This window comes from Idiotropiscis lumnitzeri, chromosome 2 (genome assembly GCF_059441095.1).
Source record: "Idiotropiscis lumnitzeri isolate Australia: NSW breed Sydney's pygmy pipehorse chromosome 2, RoL_Ilum_1.0, whole genome shotgun sequence".
NCBI classification, from domain to species: Eukaryota; Metazoa; Chordata; class Actinopteri; order Syngnathiformes; family Syngnathidae; genus Idiotropiscis; species Idiotropiscis lumnitzeri.
In genome coordinates this window covers 5,133,320-5,153,184 of record NC_142392.1, presented here as the reverse complement: position 1 = coordinate 5,153,184, position 19,865 = coordinate 5,133,320, and the positions used below count along the sequence as shown (strand labels likewise).

The 19,865-nt window shown below is 41.1% G+C and overlaps 1 protein-coding gene and 1 long non-coding RNA gene across 2 annotated transcripts in view; one reads left to right on the top strand and one right to left on the bottom strand.

The window, feature by feature from the left end:
• LOC148341387 (uncharacterized) overlaps nucleotides 1-18,189 on the top strand; it is a 51,302-nt gene extending 33,113 nt beyond the window's left edge. Inside the window, exon 3 of the long non-coding RNA XR_015842351.1 lies at nucleotides 18,106-18,189. This is a non-coding gene — a long non-coding RNA (uncharacterized LOC148341387). The remainder of the gene's footprint in view (nucleotides 1-18,105) is intronic.
• On the bottom strand, nucleotides 9,988-12,328 carry LOC148341388 (keratocan). Its single transcript, XM_088289073.1, has 3 exons — nucleotides 12,201-12,328; nucleotides 11,551-12,121; nucleotides 9,988-11,086 (listed from the first exon to the last, which is right to left on the bottom strand). The coding sequence occupies exons 1-3, from the start codon at nucleotides 12,265-12,267 to the stop codon at nucleotides 9,988-9,990; spliced, it is 1,737 nt and encodes a 578-aa protein (XP_088145199.1). The 5' UTR covers nucleotides 12,268-12,328.
• Nucleotides 18,190-19,865: the final 1,676 nt, after the last annotated feature.

Sequence of the window (19,865 nt, the reverse complement as noted above, 5' to 3'; positions counted from 1 at the left end):
CACAAAAAAAATCTCAAGCCCTTATTTAAAAAACACAGGAAGTCTTTTATTAAATTGATTTGAGGCAGCCACTTTGGCTCAGCTGCACCCACTAGTATTTTTTTTAATTCAGCCCCTGAAGCCAGTTTCGCGAAGGAATGTGAAATTAGATGTACCATACCGATAATAAGGAGACCCACAAAAAATGATGCGCAAAAATTTCCCATTTAGGCTGGAGCTGGTATTTTTGGCCATTTATGTCATGTCCAGTAAAAGAGGAATCTGCTTAGGTCAATCAAAGTCTTTATTCTTGCATCAAGTGAGTTAATTTTTCGAAGCTTAACAGCATCAGATAGTAGATAAGCAGGTTTGATCTTGTCTGGTGCTTATATGTGGCACCAATACAAACCTAAACCACACACGCGCGCGCACACACACACACATGCACTTACATAAGGCAAAGGGCAGACCACACACACATTTTGTTGCCTTAAATGTGTCTTGTATTTTTGTTCGCTATGCTAACCCATTGCCCAGACTATGAAGAACACGGGAGATTGATTTCTGTAAAACACGACCTAGACTTAATCCAGTTTTACTTCCTCCTTGAGATTTAGTTTGATTGCTACAAAACTTGAATCCCCTTATAGCAGACTAATGTGCGTCACAAAATTGTGAATCATTTAAGATTTCATCACTACCCGGTTGCCTAGAGTGGCGTCAAAGTTTGCTTCACAAGGTCAGAGTTTGACCGAAGGGTTTGAAAATTAAGCCCCGGAAGCCAGTTTTACTCGGCAACATGATGTTTGGTAGACACGTCTGTCAAGAGTACAAACAAGGCTCAAGCAGCCATGCTTTAAAAGCCTACCTTTGAATCGGTCATTTTAGGACACTTTTGAAGAAATCAGAAATAGAGGCTTTGAGTGGGAGCTTAGTTGTTCCAAAACGTTTTTTGATTGAAGTGAAAGGTCAACAGAAGCGCAATTTTTCCACAAATCACAGCGGATTTATCTTGTATTTGAGCGCGTAAGCCGTATTGACGTGTTGACTAAAGTATTTTCCTTTCAATCCATTGCAGCTCACACCTGAAATAAAAATAAGCCACCGGGTTGGAAATCAAATTGTTTACTTCAGTCACTGTTTCCACCATCATTCCTCCATAGGCCAGCACGACAGATTTTTTATATTCACACTAGCGGAAATATTTCAAGAGTGAGAGTTGGGAGTGTGCAAGTAAATCCCAGACTGGATGGATTCTTAAGTCCTTTTGCAGGAGCAGGAACAAAGTTGTCCCCATTTTCTGACTGGCGGTATCTCGGCTCATGGAATAAACAGATCACACACACACGCACTCTCACACATACACCCACATGGGGCCCTGTGGGAAATGACCTTTGTGGGCCGATGCAAACAAATCTGGCCATTGACGCGTATTCATGTGATAATGATGCTTCACTGGAGGAAGTTTGCTTCAATGTTTGCACTGTTTCGTAACACACACACTCACACACGCGCACACACACACCCCAAAACGCTCACACAAACTCACACAGTTAGTGGTTGCTCATTCGGGCAAAGTAACGTCCATTCACTGCAATTATTTGCTCATTTAAAGCTGTTTCACTCTCATTTGGATTTCTGACTAACGCGGGTTGTAAAAGTATTTACACTCTGTACTAATGTAGACATACAGAAAGAAGACTCAAGTAAAAGTAAAAGTTCTGATTAGTTACTTTCAAAAATGTTTGTGGTCAGATACTATTGCCGATTGTTCTCGGTAACCACGTCATCAATGCTATTTTTGTTAGCCCTGCATTGTGTGTTAGCATTAAGCTAGCAGTCTTCTGCAATTGGTTTTGTTCACTTTCTGATGCTTGTTTTGAAGTTGGCTGCCTCAATTCAACCGGAGGAAGAAAAACTCGTCCGATGTCGGAATGATGAGCCACATGCTGCTTCACCAAGACATTCTGATCAGATTCAGCAGCTTGTTTCCATTGCGATGACTGGCTCTAGTTTACTCTCGCTGTTAGGGAATCTTGCGTCCAAGTCTGTGGCGTCTCCGGGGTAACCGGCCGAGGGAACATTTCCGACGCGGCAAAAGAGCCGAGATATGCTAATGTCTGCAAACACAGATGCCTGCCAGCCTGCCAGCCTGCCCGACGACTCAATTAATTTTGATTTGCTGGATTTAAAAGTTATTACACCAAGGAGCTTAAGCGGAATAATAGAAGAAGAATCAAGTCGCAGGCCAAACACGGCTGCCTGCTAGCTAATATTACGAGAGTCGTCGTTTTAATATGACAATGCGGTTTTTCCATCTGGGAAGCGGGATCAAGGTCTTGATTAGAAGAAAGCCGGCGATTCTGAATGGATGGAACAAGTACGTGTTGAGATCGGCACTTTGTGTTTAGAAGTCAGGCAGGTAAGATGGCGACTGTGAATGCATCCTGTAGCTAATTAAGGTCTCTGTTGGTTTTATATGTGCGTCAATCATTTTCAGGAGGAAGTGTTGAATTGAAAGTGTGTTGGGTTGACGTTTTCCAAGCTTGTTAAAGTGCTTGGATGAGATCCGTGCCGCAACGGTGGCTTTTCTTTAAAAACGGTTGATTTCAAACGAGAGGCCCCACAAAATACACTACACGTGTATATATATATGACCACAACCACAACCAGTGATTAAACTCTGTGCCAAAGACAACTTGCTTCCATATGCTTAAACCACGATAGGAACAAATTATTTAGTACATTATTATCAAATTCAATGGAAAGGAATTATTATTTGTTAATTTTTTAATTCAATGTAAAATTTTAATTTAATTTGCGTTCATTCCATATTGTTTTAAAAAATATATAACCAAATAAAAATATATTTTTATTTAAATTAACATTTTGTAGCTTTGAATATTTTTCCATTTTTTACATTAATGTAATGTAAATGTATATTACATTTTTTTTTCTTTGAAAATGTAAACAAACTAAAATTAAATACAATAAAATGCATTTTGTCATATTTTAAGTTAAGAAAACGTGTAAAAATCACACTGATGTACATTTGATATTTTATCCAGTAGCCAGCTCTCTATATACACTTTATTAATATACCAAACTAAACTCAACAAAAAACACTTTGTGTGTGATCTCGTTTTTCACCCATCTTGTCTTCTGCCATAAATCTCTATTAGCAACAAGTGTTTAACGGCTAGCGAGGAGCTGTAAAGAATCGCACGTATCTTCCCGATTGGCCAGGCTTTCCTCTCTTTCCATCACGACGACTTGACTTTTGATTGGCTTGCTAGGGAGGTGAACGTCCAAGAATCTTTGCCAACAACTCTATCCCAGAATTCTTTTTGTGTGTCGCACGCCAAGATTTTAAATGAAAAAAAAAATGCTTTGAAAGTCATATGGACATTTTTCCCCTCCGGCTACTCGTTCAATGTCTTCCAAACAAAATGAATCACACAGAGAGTAAAACCACCGTAGGAACCCAACAAACGGCTTGTAATAGCATCGCACTAACTCAACCGATTCGAACGCTTTGAACAGCATAATGGACATCTTGTTCGAGACAAATGAGCTATTACTTTTCTCAGCCCCCCCCCCGCCCAAAAAAAAATAGCTTTCAAAATATGGAAGAAAACTGACAATGTGGAAGCAATGCCGATGTTTCACATTTGCATTCAATCTGATTTCTCCAACATGTTGCCATCGTTGCTTGGTCTCTGGGAATTTATGTAATATGCTGTGTGAGAATCAAAGACTCCTTTTGTGTATTATTTTTAAATGAGATTTAATTGTTGTAATTGATTGTAATTGTGTTGGAAATGCTGTGAAAGGGCTTGTTAGTTTAGCATGCCCTGCCTTGAAATCGCACCAGAGGACACCCACGACTGAACTTCAATTAGACTTGATTTGATTTTCTCGCTTTGTTTTGGCATGTTAGATAATTATTTTTGGTACGCTTTACTTGAGCGTGTTCAGACGTCGTAGGCTATTAATGGAATCTGGATAATAACATGACAGGACAGATTCAAAGCCACTCAGTATTTTTTTTTCTCTTTTATTTGCCCTGCAGGGATCATGTATGTCAGTCAGAAACGCTCTAGTGAAGTTGTCGTTTTAATCTCTTGCATCTTGTGGGGCTATGCAGCTTATGCATGCATATTGTTGTACATCCAATGAAATGTAATATATAAAATATTTTATTGACAAGGTCGCATTTTATCATTCAATAATTTTAGGGCTTATATTTTTGTACTTTTTAAAAAAAAAATAATTATTATTATTTTTATTATTGTTGTGGTTTGTATAAGAATTAATAAATAGAATATTCATTCACGCCAATATAAATTCTGGATCCCTTGTGTTTTTCCGTCTCTGAAGCGTGAAACCACAACGGCAGACGTTTCCCACAAGTCAGGAATGTTGTCGGGACTTCAGTTTATTTGAGCTGGACTATAAAATGTGTGTGAAAGTATACGTGTGTGTGTATGCGCGTGTGTGCCCGCTTATTGCAAGCAGATCAGCAGTCTGCTCCATTGATTCTTCTTGGGAAATTGTTGGCCATGTTTGGCAAAAAATGGCAGCGGATCTGATGGAAATTTCCGACCAAACATCTTGAACCGTTCGACAACAACACGGAAAATGTTGCCAGTGGAGGTGGTTGGATGGTTGGTGTTAGTGTGGTGTGTGTGGGGGGTTTGGTATCCGGGCCCGGAGCAGGAACAAATCAGCCGACATCAGCACGTAGCCTGATGAAACGACTTAAGATGTTTTCCCACTGCTTTTACTGGAAGCTCCTTTCTGGACTTGTCCATCATGGAAATCAGGGATTTGGCATCCCGATGGTTTAGTCCATCATCCTCCACGCCCTTGGCAGGTCCAATTGGTCCCTGGGGCTCATCCTGATTGAATACAGTGATGCCGGTTATTCCGCTCACGACCCAAGAAACTTCCTGATTCCTGCTAGACAGGACGAGAGAGATGGAAACTGACAAACGGTTTCCCTGCTGCGACTGCATTGATCAGTCAATGTCCAGTTTCATATTTGTTTATTTCTTCAGGCTCGTAGTCTGAATCTGTTCTGGGTCTCCCCGGCATTATGGAATTATATCTTGTATGTATATATCCCAAATAATTGTGCTGATTGTTGATCCGACTGCTGTAATGTTGACCAGGTGACAAAATTTATAGTCAAATGCATCCGTGCCTACATCAGTTTTCGGTCCAATGTTCTCACACTCCTGACCTGTTGACTAGGAGCCAAATGTACAGCCACAGGTAACTGTGACTAATTCTGCTTTTGTCAAGTGATGAGACATTCCTGTTCCTGCTGTTCTAATGTTGTCCTGTTGATAAAGAATCAAACGTATAGTCAACGGCATTCGTGCCTAAACCAGATTTTAGTCTAAGGATCACACATGATGACTGTGCAATAAAAAGTAGCATCTACATAGGACGTATTGGTCTATGCCGCTCATCTGGAGCACAGTGATGCCAATTGTTCTGGAACAGGATCTCCCTGCAGTACCTATGGCTAGTTCCTTTTCCTGCTTGGATGTGGTGACTTTCGAGACAAATCCATATAGTGGCAGCATTTACAGCATAGTCAGCTAATTTGTCTCTGGATTGAAGGTTGCTGTTTTAATGGTCTGTTCACTAAGCTGGATGGTGTCGTAGCGTCTGCAGTCATGACAGCTCATTTGTCTCCGCATTGGATTCTGGGGCTCATCCTGATTGGACACAGTGGTGTTCTGGAACGGGATCTCTCTACCTTATAGAATGATGGATGGCTGACAAGCCCTCACAGGAATCATGCAACTCAGCAATGCTGTCACTCAAAGAAACAACCGTATACTGTCAGACGCACCAGCTCCTAAACCAGTTCATGCATTTCAGTTCCTGTAGCACTAATTTTGAATTCCAAGTGAGGACTTGTCCCATCGACAGCCAAGACTTATTTGTTTCTTAATCTGACAGGACCAATTTGTTTCTGGGGCTCTTTCTGATTGGTCACTGATGAGAGCAGAAGTCCCAGGATGTCCTGTACAACAACTCACACTCACGACTCTTAACTTCACACTCCTTTTCCTGCTGCTCTAATTTTGCAAGTAGCGGAGATGTGACGTACGGAAACATCCACAGCCAAGACAACTCAGTTGTCTCTTCTAGTGTACTGGAATCACAGTCATGACTCCGTACGTTGAACCATTTAAAACTGTGACATGGACATGGTCGCCGCAAGACCATAAATTGAGTGCGTTGACTTTTTCACACAATAGACTTGTGTGCGTGAAATTAAGTATTCTGCCAATCCTCCTCGTCCAAGCATCTGCTGCCTCTGTCGTATTTTTTACTCATTAGGTCCGTCCGACTGATGGCGTACATCTGGATTTCTCCGCGCTCAGCAGTCAATCAGTTTGTTTCTTTTGGATTACTCCCAGTTTATTCCAGCGTCTGCACCACAAACGTCCCGCCGTCACATCCAACTTTGTGTCATGGTTCTCCTGCCTGGTCAGACTTGGGTAGTAATGCACGGAGACACAATTTAACACTCTCTCTCACCCCAAAGAATGATATTGGACCTGAGTGGAGGAGGTTAGAACTAAAATTAGGGCACGTGGATGATGACAGTGTCAAATTTCAGCCTTAATACATCAACGAGCCCTCAGGAGTGACAAGGTGCCAGTCCTTTCCAAGGATTTTGTGTTGAGACGTGGAACTAACATGTTTATTTTTTTTATCCGTCTACTGTCAGCCATAACACTCACATTAAGTTTAATAAAATATCACTGCTGTCCAAAGCCTTTCCTTTTGAGGAAATAAAAAAAAAAATCATCAACACAACACGTCCCCATAACAAAGTTCAATCGCTAATTTATTCCACTGTCATTCACCAGTTGGTTATGGTCACATCATTGCCGCCACCCTAGTCCAGATTTTTCTGGTTGACATGCAGCTGGTGTATTGACCAGCAAAACACATTTGTGCCGCTAAATTGTCCTGTCAAGGGGTGAGACTCCCCTCCACAGGTGACTGTGTGGCACTGCCGCCCCATCAACCACCCACTGCCGACACTGCAAATTTTGGACTAGCAATCTTGAGGCAACATAATGCAGTATGGCTCAAGCGGACTGAGGAGCCCTTTGAGTTGAAATGTGAACCAAACAAATGATAACATTTAGCATTAGCCAAAGTCAGTCTGTTGAAAGTAATAGAACACCTCTCCCAAATGAGACGCTTATTTAGATGTCAACTCAGTGTAATTTTTTTTTTTTTTTTTTACAAATGACAGGGTTATTACGTGCCATTTGACCGTTTAGCACTTTTGATTGCAAAATAGCGGCGAGTCACCAAAAGCGAGCTAAAGTAGCCTACAGTACAGTATATGTGCCCACATGTCACCCCAAATAAAATAATGCCCGTTTGTTGGGATAATTGGTCATCTCTGTGTGCCCAACTCTCTCTCGTCCCGGGCAAGATCTGCACCACTTTCTATGTCAAATGACTCAAAATGTATAATGAGGCACTTTGCTGACTGCAGTCGGCTGCACTGCTTTTTCTCCGCTTGTGACGTCTCCGAGAGGGGTAACGGCTTAGGTAACGTCTGCTCCCGGTGTTGGAAAAGTACACATATGACCTTTAAATGCTCAGCAACAATTCCCTGACTTTTTGCACACTCCAGCGACGATGTTTTATTATTCGCTCGCCCGTCTAGACTGCGACTGAGGCTGGACAGGAAGTCTAAGGGCAAGCGCTTCCTGGGGTGACCTGCTTTATAGTTTTGCTCCCCGAAGCCGACAGATGGCTGCGGGGAATTTCACAAGACCACCTGTGTATGTGTGTTGCCTTGGGACAGATGAGTCAACAATGGTGTCATTAAAATCCACACTGGACGATAGAATTTCGGTATTACTCCGAAAAACACATCATCAAGTCCGAGCAATGACATTACACAGACGGGTATGCCATTAATGTTTATGGACTTGTTTTTGCTCTCAATCTGCGCTGCACCTGAAGGTTGAAACCAGGGGTGTCCAAAATCCAGCCCACTGGGACCACCGCCCAGATCTTGCCAAATTAGCTGGAAAGCCCTTGAAAAGTGATGATGGATCATTTGTTGCTTTAAGAATGTCCACACTTTCTGTAGCTGTTTACAGCAATATGAAACAATCGAAAACCATCAAAACCGGTTCCAACATCCATTCATTCATGGGATGGAGCCTATTCCTGTTTATTCACCGTAAAAGAACCTTGCAATCGTGTGATCTCACTTGAAACTTGTTTCCCCCTTGTTCATTATATCTTTCATTAGCCTTACTTTGTCTTTAATGTTTTAGTGTTTCCAGACCGCTAGAGCTGCTGCTTTTTGGCTCCCCATTGGCCGTTTTGTGGAGGTACTCCGGGGGGATCGGGGCCTTACTGGAAATGTCGTTAGAATAAAGTGGGTTTTATTTTTTAAAAGGCAAAATATGATGACAGGGAGCATGCCGTGGATGGTGCTGGAGATATAGGCCGCGTGCATGTGCGGTGTGGTGTAGTGTGTATGGAGGTCCCTCTGGCTCCCATGGTTCCCCTCCTTCCCTCTGCTCCTCTCTTGACTAGCTCAAGCGCCACCTCCTTTCCCTTGCGTGCAATCGCACTCTGCTGTGCATGTGAGGTGCCAGTTAACCCTTCACCAGGACCTTTTTTTTTTTTCTATTTCTGCAAGAAGAAGACAACAAAAGATAGTGTGTCCTTCCTGTCACCCCTCATGTTTGTAGTTACCAATACATTGATGGAACCATTTTAAAGGTATTTTGCCTTTAAAAAAAAAAAAGAGGCTTTAAAGTGTTTACAAAACACCCACTTAATATGTGGTTGGACTTCCAGTCAAGCTGGATGTGGTCAAAACCGCAACACATGAACATGCTTTAAGGCTGTGAGTAAATAACGAAGAAGTGGTTAAAACGTAATTAATCTGGAAACTAACATGTAAAAAATGCGGAGGACTAATTTTTGGCTCTACCTGATTGCATTCTTAATCCTGCACACTGTAAATAACAATATCCAGGTACTTGTGATTTGGGTCAGGGTCCTGCTGGACTGTAGGGAGGTGCTGGTGAGGCATCTGCCCAGCCACAGCTCTTCCCTTCCCGGACACCGAGCCAACAGCGCCTAGATCCATCCTCCATCCTCCCCCCATCATCCCTCCTTCCTCTCTTCTTCTTCACTCCCTCCCTCCCTCCTCATCGTCATTCCCGGGGCCTTTGTGGGTGCGGTGCCACGTTGCTGAGATTAACTTAATAAAGTGGTGCAAAACATACACGCGCCAATCGCATTCTGCTCCCAATCCTCTTTAGCTTCCTTTGCAGTTAAAATATAGCATTTAAACCCATATGATAAACTTCCTCATGCATACTTTTTGCCCCAATGGACAGTTTTGTGCAAACATTAGGGCGACTCTCACAATTTAATATTCTCTCTGTACTCTCCTGCTATCTAGTGGTCACTTTTCTCAATAACACAAATCTCTTCTCAGTAGTTTTGTTGACTGAAGCAGTACAGTCCTGTGCTTTATTTATATTTGGAACATCAGAAAATATACATCTTGACCATGTGATATTCTAGCACATATTTACATTCTTAAAACAAACATTTTCATCGGTAGCAAAATTGTGTCCTATTTATAGAAACACTGAGGTAGACTGATCACACAGCACAGTTTATTATAAATATATATTTTTTTCCCCACAGAAATGGAGGGAAACATTTGCAGGACTTTATGAAAAAAAAAATTCTAATATGGGTGCAATAAGTTAAACTGTCGTAGAAAATGCAATGTGATGTCGGTCCCCATAAAAGAACATTTAATAACATTTCATTTTGAATGTACTTGTCCTAAACATTGATCTGGGGTTGCATCTTTAATGAATACAATTTAAAAGCTTAATGTAAACTGCCTTGAAAAATAGAAAAAATAGCAATATTAGTATGTCAGCAGTCATTTGCCCATTTTCCTGTGCCTTAGTTTCAGTAGAAATGCACAACCTGAAATCCCCTCAAGCACCTGAAAGCCTTAGAGTCCAGCTTTCCCATGTCTATCAAGTTGTTTGCTAACTGCACTCGGACCAGCCCGCTGAGGCCTGATCCCGCGTGACCCCAGCAGAAAGCGTCTCGAGGCACTGACTGGATCTTGTTGTGAGTGAGCGCCACCGAGTGGAGGCCCCGTGGAAGCTGTCTGGGGACTTGATGCAAGTCATTGTAGCATAGGTCCAACTGGTGCAGGGCAGCCAGACTCAAGAATGCCCCTGGGACTACTCTGGAGATCTTATTCCGGGCCAGGCCCAAATGTTCTAGATTTTTCAAGGAATTGAAAGCAACCCTTCTAATTGCTGAAATGAGGTTGCCCTCGAGGTTTAACGTTTTGATCGACCATGGGAGGTGTTGGGGTACTTTTTGTAGTCGGTTACCCTCGAGGTTGAGGCTCTCCAGGTGGGTGGCTTTAAGGAGAGCGTCTTTGGGCAGTCCCTTGTTGCTTAGTCTGTTGGCACTCAGGTCCAAAACTGCAAGCTGGGATTTTCCGTTGAATGCTTTTCCGCTGAAGTGCTCGATGAGGTTCCCTCTGAGGTACAGCTCCTTGACGGACAGAGGCAATCCAAGGGGAACCGTCATCAGTTGGTTGTGATCCAGGTTCAGAGTCCTCAAGTGGTGCAAGGGAGACAGCACGGCATCCGGAAGAGATCCTGATCCCTCACCCAGACTGTTGTTGCTGAGGCTTAACACCAAAAGCCCAGGACAGCGAACCCAAGATGACTCAGACATCTCCCTCACACGGTTGTTATCCAGGCGAAGCTCCTCCAGGGAAGCCGGAAGGTCCGTCGGTATGCTCGCCAGCAGGTTCTGATCCAGATATAGACGCTTCAAGGCCAGGACACCCTCAAACGCTCCCTCCACCGAGCCGTCTGTGAGACGATTTTTGCTCAGAACCAGGAACTCCATGGAGGCGTATCCTCGCAGGAGGTCCAGCTGGATGCTGGTGATGTGGTTGTTCATCAGGAGGATGTAACGTGAGCTGTAAGGGATGCCGTATGGGATCTTGTCCGCCGATTTGTCTGAACACTGGACCACCCTGGAAAACAGGCAGATGGAGGACATGAACTACAGTACTGAGTATACATATGATAGTGCTCTTTTTGAACTCCTGTCCTTCGTGGGACATTTTTTTTACATTGGGTTATAACGTGACATGAACTCTACCTAGCAATTAGTGTCGGAAGAGACTAAAACCCTATTTCTCTATTTCTATTTGTCTCAGAGGCCTCTCCAAGGTATTATATATATATATATATATATATATATATAAAACCATTCACAGGAGAGGTGTGCTTCCAACTTGGAGCATAAATAGATGTGTTTTCCACACCGACTCAGGCTGGTCTTTCCGACCCAAGCCTTGTTGCATGAACTGATTAAGCCCGCTCGGATGGGAGGCGAAGTGACTTCTAGAAGATAACCAGAAAAGTCCAGTTGCAATTGTTTCTAAGCATCAAATGACCTGGATTATGGACAATATTCACTTGCATCATGACTTACCCCCCATAGCAGGCACAATCCAGAGGACAGTAGTTATCCATGAAGTAAGGAAAATCCTCAGTTTTTTTAGTTTTCATTTTCTTTCCGTTCTTTTTCCTTCCATTTCGCTTGCGATTTCGAATGGTCGTATTTTTGTCGCTTTTGATCTCGTGTAGTTTGACTGAAGGTTCGGTCGTTTTATTTTGGTCATACTCTCTTCTTTCTATGATGACATTTGTCGTTCTTGTGTCTACGGCGTTCCTCACAACTTGGACTTCCACATCTCGAGCCACGTGCTCTGAATAATGTCCGGGACTCCGCAGCGCTTCGGTGAGGACGTCTTCCATCTGGTGGTCCTTGGGAGTCACAGTCGAGAAGTCGTTTGGGGCTTCTGGATTGGTGTAAAACTGAGGAGTCAGAGTACCACGAGGCACACTATTTGATTTGTTTTGAGTCGCCTCGTGAGGGATGATCCCTGCCACCAGCATGCTCTCTCGCTCTTCTTTCATTGCATCTCGCTTGGTATCTTTTCTCTCCTCGTTTGTTTTTGTTAACCCATTCGTGTCTTTGTGCACGTCCAAAGCTTCTAGTCCTGAACTCACAAAATGAAAACATTTAGAAAGATTCCTATCAGCAAGGATGTTTTTTTTTTATCATTTTCTGGTACTTACTTGGTAGTATGATGGACAAATGTGAAGGCATAATGAAGAGCAGCAGCAGGAGTCCGAGAACTACCATTTCATCTGTTGGTATCTGGATTGTGTGTGAAGGTGATTAAATGTCAAATATTTGAAACAAATCATTAAAAAAAATTGTAAAATATTTCACACTGGTAATATATTTGTTTGCATTTTTTTCAATTTGATCTATTTTTAAAAAAAATATTTTATACTATACTCTTTAATGGCACAAATGAATATCACAATCTGTTAAATAAATAAAAACAATATTATTAGAGCCAAAAATAAATACAGTTAAAGAATAAATTTAAAGAAATATAAATTAAATACAGGGTCATTTTTCTGACAAAGGAATACAATACTAGACCTGTTGACCTTTTTATATAAAATTAATACAACCACTTTATGTACATTATTATAATGTGATTGTATTTTGCAATCTTTCTTTTTTTTTTCCCGCCTTCCTTTGCTTTGCTTGTCAAACATGGCTCCTTCCATGAGAAACACAATTCTAAAAGACAATTGGAATGAAGACATGAGAAATGAAAAATACGAATACCTGATGTTTAACTCCTTGTGCGTCCGAGCTCAGCTGCCGTTTGTGCCGACTATCCCTGCCTCTGTTTGTGTGTGTGTTCGTCGTGCAGAGCCATAAAGACAAAACTCGTCAACCTTTGAACCGTACACTGCCGCCATCAACCCCCCTCCAATCCCGCACGTGACCTAAATGATCCATGTTCACACTCAAAATGCCTTCTTGGGGAAGTGGATTGTCGCACGTACACTCAATCTGAGATCAATGGCGGGAAATGATAGCAGGCCCGTACTGGAGGTCAGAGGGGACATTTGTTTTTTTTTACTGTGGCGGCTGCTTGGAAGTTAGCATCCTGGTGTGTAGATGGGTTTGGCTTCAACCTTTGACCTCTGTGGTCATTTAGAAAGTCTGGACCATTGCTAATTAGTTATATTAAAAAAAATAGTTGTGTTTGACTTGACTTGATGACATGAATATCTAAAACATATTTAACTTATACATGACAATTTATGATATTAATCTGACAAATAATCCACAAAGGTGCTCTAAAAATATAATTTTTTTTATTGTGGCATAAATCAGGTGCTGGGTCGTTTGTGAGAAAGGAGAGAATATTCCAGAAGATGAACACTAACATAAAAAGTTAGAAAATAAAATAAGGCGTTTTGACTAATAATTGGTGTAATGAATTAATTTGTTGAATATTAAAAAATAGACAAAGTCACGATAAATAATCTGAATGAAATTGTTTGCTGTCATAAATAACCTGATACAAGTTTGAGAGGCAGTTGATAACCAACAAGTCACACAAACTTACTCAATGCTCCCCTCTAGTGTAAAAAAGCACCAAATCCAAGACCGCGAAACAGAAAATGCAGTTTTATTTAGTTCCACCAGAAAGCAGCAGAGGCCTGCAGATAAGATGCCCGTGAATGGACTTCACATTGCATAACACATTATGGCACAATATGATACATCAATGATAAATGTTCCAATTTGTCCTCATTTAAAAAAAAAAAAAAAATCTCCTCAGAAAGGCAGCTTTCACTTCTGCATTTGTGTTTTAATGTTGAAATCGCTTTGCATGATTAGCACTTGATCATTCCTTTCCAGTGAAATGACATCTTCATTGGAATGAGAAGCTTCCCGAAAGGAGTGTTTCATACATTTGTCACACAGTATATTCTAACATATGTCAAATTTAAATCAGGGATGGTTTTTGTTTCCCAAAAAGTATTTTTGACATCGCTTTAAAAAAAAAAAATACTATTTATTCTAGCACGTCAGGTTTTTGAGTTATTTTTGTTTTTGTTTGTAAGTTTCACCAATAAAATCTTGCGCAATACAATACAATCAAACTTTATTTATATAGCGCATTTCACAACAGCTGGAGTTGTAACAAAGCGCTTTCCGCATTTTATCAAGCGCTGCCATTTATAGCTGTGACCTTTCAGAAAAAAATTTCCACCTGTTGATCAACCTCACCCATAATTCCAAAATATTACTCAATATATTAGTATATTACATATGATATTATTTTTGCTGTGATAACCCTTTGCGCTACAGAATAAAGAGCAAATTCAGAATCAGCGGCAAAAAAAAATCAAGAAAAGTTTATTATTCTCTGATTTATAAAAATGTAAAAAAAAAAAAAAGCGTTGAACAGTGTTATTGACAGTGACTCAGAATAATGACAAATTAGAAACTCGTTGAAAGGAAAATGTGAATTTCGACTATCACGCCTGAATATGACGTTAACAAAATCATCAAACAGTTTATAAAGTAAATGACCGGACGCTGAGGCCGGACTTTGATTGACAGCGACACCTCCTCTCATAGCCGAGCGTAGCGCCTCTTTCTCCCCATCTGCTAGTCTGCTGGCTGAAGCCTCACTGGCAGGGTTAACAAGGTCAAAGGTCAAGGGTCGCAGACTGTGTGCTGTGATTGATTTTGGTGGCGTTGCCTTCAAGCGGGTGTGAGCACACACAATGGGCTTTTTTTTTTTTTTTTACTATCCTGCTCCTCCACATTCCAAAAGAACAAAAGATAATTTATTTTGTTGTCATGTCATTTTGATTTCGTTAATACTTTTATTTGTGGTGACCCTAAATGCAGTCATAACTCAACAAAATAATCAGGCCTTGCAGTTTTTCATTTATTTTTTATCTCTATTTCATAATGACACACAGATAAAAGAAAAATAAACATTGACACAGACTAACACAATGTCTCGTACAAAGTACATGCATGGTGATCGAGTCAGTCACAGTTTTATTTTGGGAGTCTCCGTTTCCTTGCTCGAGGAGAAACTTGTGCTTTCGTCCCAGGAACCAGCGGACGCCATCTTTACCATGCCTGCAAATCCAAATATTATTCCGCTCGTAGTCCCGGCGAGGCAGCGAGGACCCACCAATGTTGTCTTAACCCAGAATACCTTCCAACCAAATTAAACTTGTTTTTTCCGTGCACGACAGGCATGTGGGAATGGCCGGAGAGCTGGAAGAATTATTTTTTTGTGTCGGGATGGGGGTGAGAAATGAGAAAAGCTTTTCCAGGGCCATTTGTTTACAGTTCTTTCTCTGGATCTCATACCACGGCCTTGCAAGCACACGTGCTTACTTCTTTGGTGTTCATGAAGGTTAACAACATGGTGGGTCATTGTGCCCCGATTACATGACATCCGGCTGTGGAACAGGCTGATCCAAACAACAGAAATTGGTCAAACGGGCACAATATGTGGAAATGGCGCATAGGCTACAATCCAGAATATGAAGGATGTTAAAGATTCTCTATGGTGCATGTCTGACAATATTTTAAGTGAGCGAAATAAACAATAAAAAAAAAAACATATCGTTTGGTTGTAAACACATTAAAATAACTTTTCAAACCACCAAATACACAACTGTGCGCGTGTGTTTGTGTTGGCAGCGACAGGGCTTTGTTGTGACATCCCGCTGCTTTTCAATGGAACAGCTGTGCGCGCGTGCTGCTGTGCGCGTGTTCGAGCGTTTCCCTACTTGGCGCAGGCTGCCTGGCAACTGGCCTTCCATTGGTCCACTTTCCGACCGCCTCCGACCAATGGCGTGTGCGCCGCCATGCGGAAGTCAACGGCTGACAAAAAAAAAAAAAAAAAAACACCCGAGAGGGGTGAAGAAAAGGAGGAGGGGGGCAAGAACAAGCTCGACACTGTGGGAAAGTTTTGGCAAGACTTGGTTTCAAGAGTTCAAAGTGGTGCGTTTTATTTATTCATTTATTTCTTTTTTAAGTTAGAACAGTGAATGTAAACATTCCAAACAACTTTTTCCAGAGCACATATAAAGTCATCTGCCCTTCCTTTTGCAAGAGAACTCACGTTCCCCTCACATATGACCTATCCAGTTTTCCTTAACATCGATAGCCAAGGCTGTAATCTGACATTTTCAAAATTAAAAAAAAAATAAAAATAAAAGACTACACAAATCTTATTAGCCCTGTGAAAACCCTCATGAACACATTTTTTTCTAGCCATTTGGAGGGACTAACAAAGGTGCTGACTTTATTTGTCACAATCTTTTCATCTTGGCAAGCCGAGACGTGCCGCGGCCGAAACTGCGTTTGCAACAGCTCGGAGTGGGCTTTTGTGGGATTTGAGTCTCATCTCAGGGGGATAATGGATGTTTGTTTTTACTCGAGGCCGTGACGCACGTGCTTGCTCGCCTGGGAGTTAGGAACAAGAAATTAGCAGGAAATCTACCCTGTTATGCAAAATTTTGTGGATTGTGTGCATGTTCAGTATTGGTAGATTAATAATTTGTCCTGTAACTTCCCCGAGTATCCCTTGGATCTGCAGTTGCAATTTCTTCTGAAACAATCGAGAGGTGAATAATCGCACGCAATTGTTCACAAATGCTGGTTAACAACCCAGATCCTGGAAAAAAAATATGCCCCCTTGTGGCTGTGAGCAGAATGGCGATGACGTCATGATATCGCCGTTTTGGTTTTTGTCTTGCAAACGGAGTCATTAAATTTTATTTATTTTTTTCCTGAATAATAATACGTCCATCCATTGCTCAGTATATAAATGTAACTATGTGACCTTGGTGTATAAGGGAAAAATAAAATGGCAAATTGGTGGTTGGAACTGAGTCAGTGGGAATAAATATCAGCACTAATCATGATGACGGTGATGATTATGATAATGACGGTACAGCTGCTTCGCACACAAGGTACATGACGACCTGGCACCGATGCAGCTTTCTTAAGTCACTCAAACGTGTTAAAGTGTACAACAACTAATTGCATGCTCAATGTTGACACTTTCCACGACAATAAATATTAATAACATTAAATTGATCTTTCGTGCTGTAACATTTTCATATAGGTTACTAAGGGACGTGTGAGATATTTCTTCAGATGTCCTGGCATGCAAGCAGATCCTTAAATGAAAGTGTCTCACATGAGAAGCACTTCTATTACTCGCCTGTGGCAAATCATGTTGTTTATCGTCTCACACGGAAGCCAAACTAAATTGAACATGCGTGTCAGAGAGGGAGCAGATTAATGAAACATCAGCTCTGTAAAGTGCCGACAAGATTTCCTGGATATACCGCCGATAGAAGCATGCAGATACACTTTTTACTTAAAAACCTAACATTTATTCCAAAGGGGAAACACAGAAAAAGAAAAAAAAAATTTTTAAGTATTAGAACTGCAATTCGTGGTATTAACATACATAAATAATCCTTTAGATTCCCTGATAGGTCTTCTCTTTTCCCCTTTCACTTTAGTAATTGTCTCTGCAATTATTCAAAATCAACAGTTCCGCAAACCAAACCGAAAACCAGAATCTACAAATATTTTTATTTTTCGATAGAAAAAAATCCTAATAGGTCCGATCCATCATGACCACATGAGAAATCGGCTTCATCGTACTCTCACTGCATTGCCTAGACAATCTGAGTTTAATCCAGAGTCCAGTACTGGATTATCATGTCTGCGCCACATCCCCCTTTTTTGTGTTATGGAAATCAGATGGGATTAAACCGATTCTGAGGGGAAGAAAATGCACAACAAAAATCCCTATTTCTGTTTCCCTGACAACAATGATCACAGATGTCATTCCCGGATTATTCCGCATGGGATCAGAACAGAACATTTAGCCGTGAAGATGTTGCTATGGTGGCTGTGTTTTGCTGTGACCTTTTGTCATTTTTAATTTCGCAAATGCCGTTTCAGATCAAGGCGCTCCGAGCAGACTCTTTTTGTGAAGCGTCCCCGGCAAAACTCCCGTTAGCCTCATGATGTCATTTTTCTTCCGTCTCGTACTCTGCTAAAAATGTGCTGAAATACAAAATGTGCTGTTCTCTTTTTTTTTTTTCACAGGCGGCGGCCCTGAAGGACTTTCCCAATGGTCATCTGACTCATAGAGGTCAGCGGGCTCTGATCGAAACAACTTTTGCAGGTAGGTCACTCAAGCACTCGTAAACAAAAGATCCTTTCACGCTCGTCATTCGAGTTGTATTTTTCCCTGCTCGGTGTCTCATGTAAAACTTTACCATATTTTGATATAGAATTCGAATCCGTGCAAATGGGCCATTGTCATGTCTGACATGTATTCACACAGCACATGCAACTACAACTCACCTTCAGATCATTATCGTAGATACATGGTGACGTCACCGAGAATTGCTCTCATCACAAAGGGGTGTGGCCAGTGAGTCGCGGGTGATTACGAATATGACTTAGAAGTGCCACTAAGTGGGGTCTAAAGGTGGGTGATGTCAAGTTTACCACCGGAGACTCACTGGGTTAGCCCTCTTGCGTTGAAAGCTATTGTTACTATCCCAGATGTTGACGTTGGCGCAATTTATCGGAATATGTGAAGTGTGTGAAACGTGGCCTTGTCTTAATTAAGAAGTGTGTTGATTACTGTATAATTTTTGTCACCTCATCTACTAATAAACTCAATTACGGTAAGTAATTAATGTTGGGTATTGAACACGTTTGTTTCCAAATGCCATAAATTGATTACATTCTGAACAAAAGCATTGGGACTTCATCATACCAAGATATTTTAGAAAATTACCTCAACTCATTTTTATTTATTACTAAATAAATCAAATAAAAAAATAAGAATAAAATACTAAACTTAAAAATCACTGTCCAGTTTAACCTCTTGATACTGATTGTCACAAATTCGCATCAAGACCCTTTCCGCTCCAATACATACCCTCGAACAATTTGCGATCATCAATTTCTCCGGATTCCGCTTGGAGAGGACACGACATCCTGTTTTGGACGACTAAAATCGACTCGTGCTACGCCAACATTTTTGGACTGCAAAATTGTATAATTTGTCCTTATTTTAGGTAAGTTGTGCTAAAGGTAAACTATATTGTCTTATTGTGTACGTGTATCGCGAACATTAGGAGATAGAGTACCTATGACAAGATATTTGACGAATTTGGTTTGTTGCTAATTCACCACAATGGCTTTTTTTCCGGCTGCTAACACGATGCTATCTTGACCGTTTTCAACAATCTGCTACTTTACTACTTCGTATATGTACGCATGACAAAGCTAATATGTTGCGTTTTACATGTAAATTCTGTTCCTTAATTTTCTGCAGCGCTAAAATTATCGTCCTGCTATACAAAGAGAGATGTTTCTTGACGGCATTCAGCACTCGCCCGCATTTTATTTACAATGCGCCACTCAACTTAGTAGCTAAGCAAGTAGTAAGTCATTTCCTTTTACGTCTTTGTCCGATGGTAAGGGCCAGACTGTGTCCAAATGAGCAACGATCATCTGTGCCTAAAAAAGAAATACAACAGTTGCTTTTGTGAATTCCACAAGTGATCTTAAGTGACATGCTCACTCGCCACACTGAAAGGTTACTCAAACCGACTCGGGGTGAAGGTAAGGAAATTTGTGTTTGGCTTCCTAAAGTGTATCTCATCATTTTCGATCCCAAATATGCAACGCAAACACCGTGATTGAAAATGAGAAAGTCAACCAACATCATGATTTTTATCAGGCGAAGCTGTTATCTCTGGTTGCTTGGTGACTAATTCACCATGAAAAAAAAAAAATTTGCATATGCAAAATCAAGCGCCAGGACAAGTAAACAATACGAGATCTGT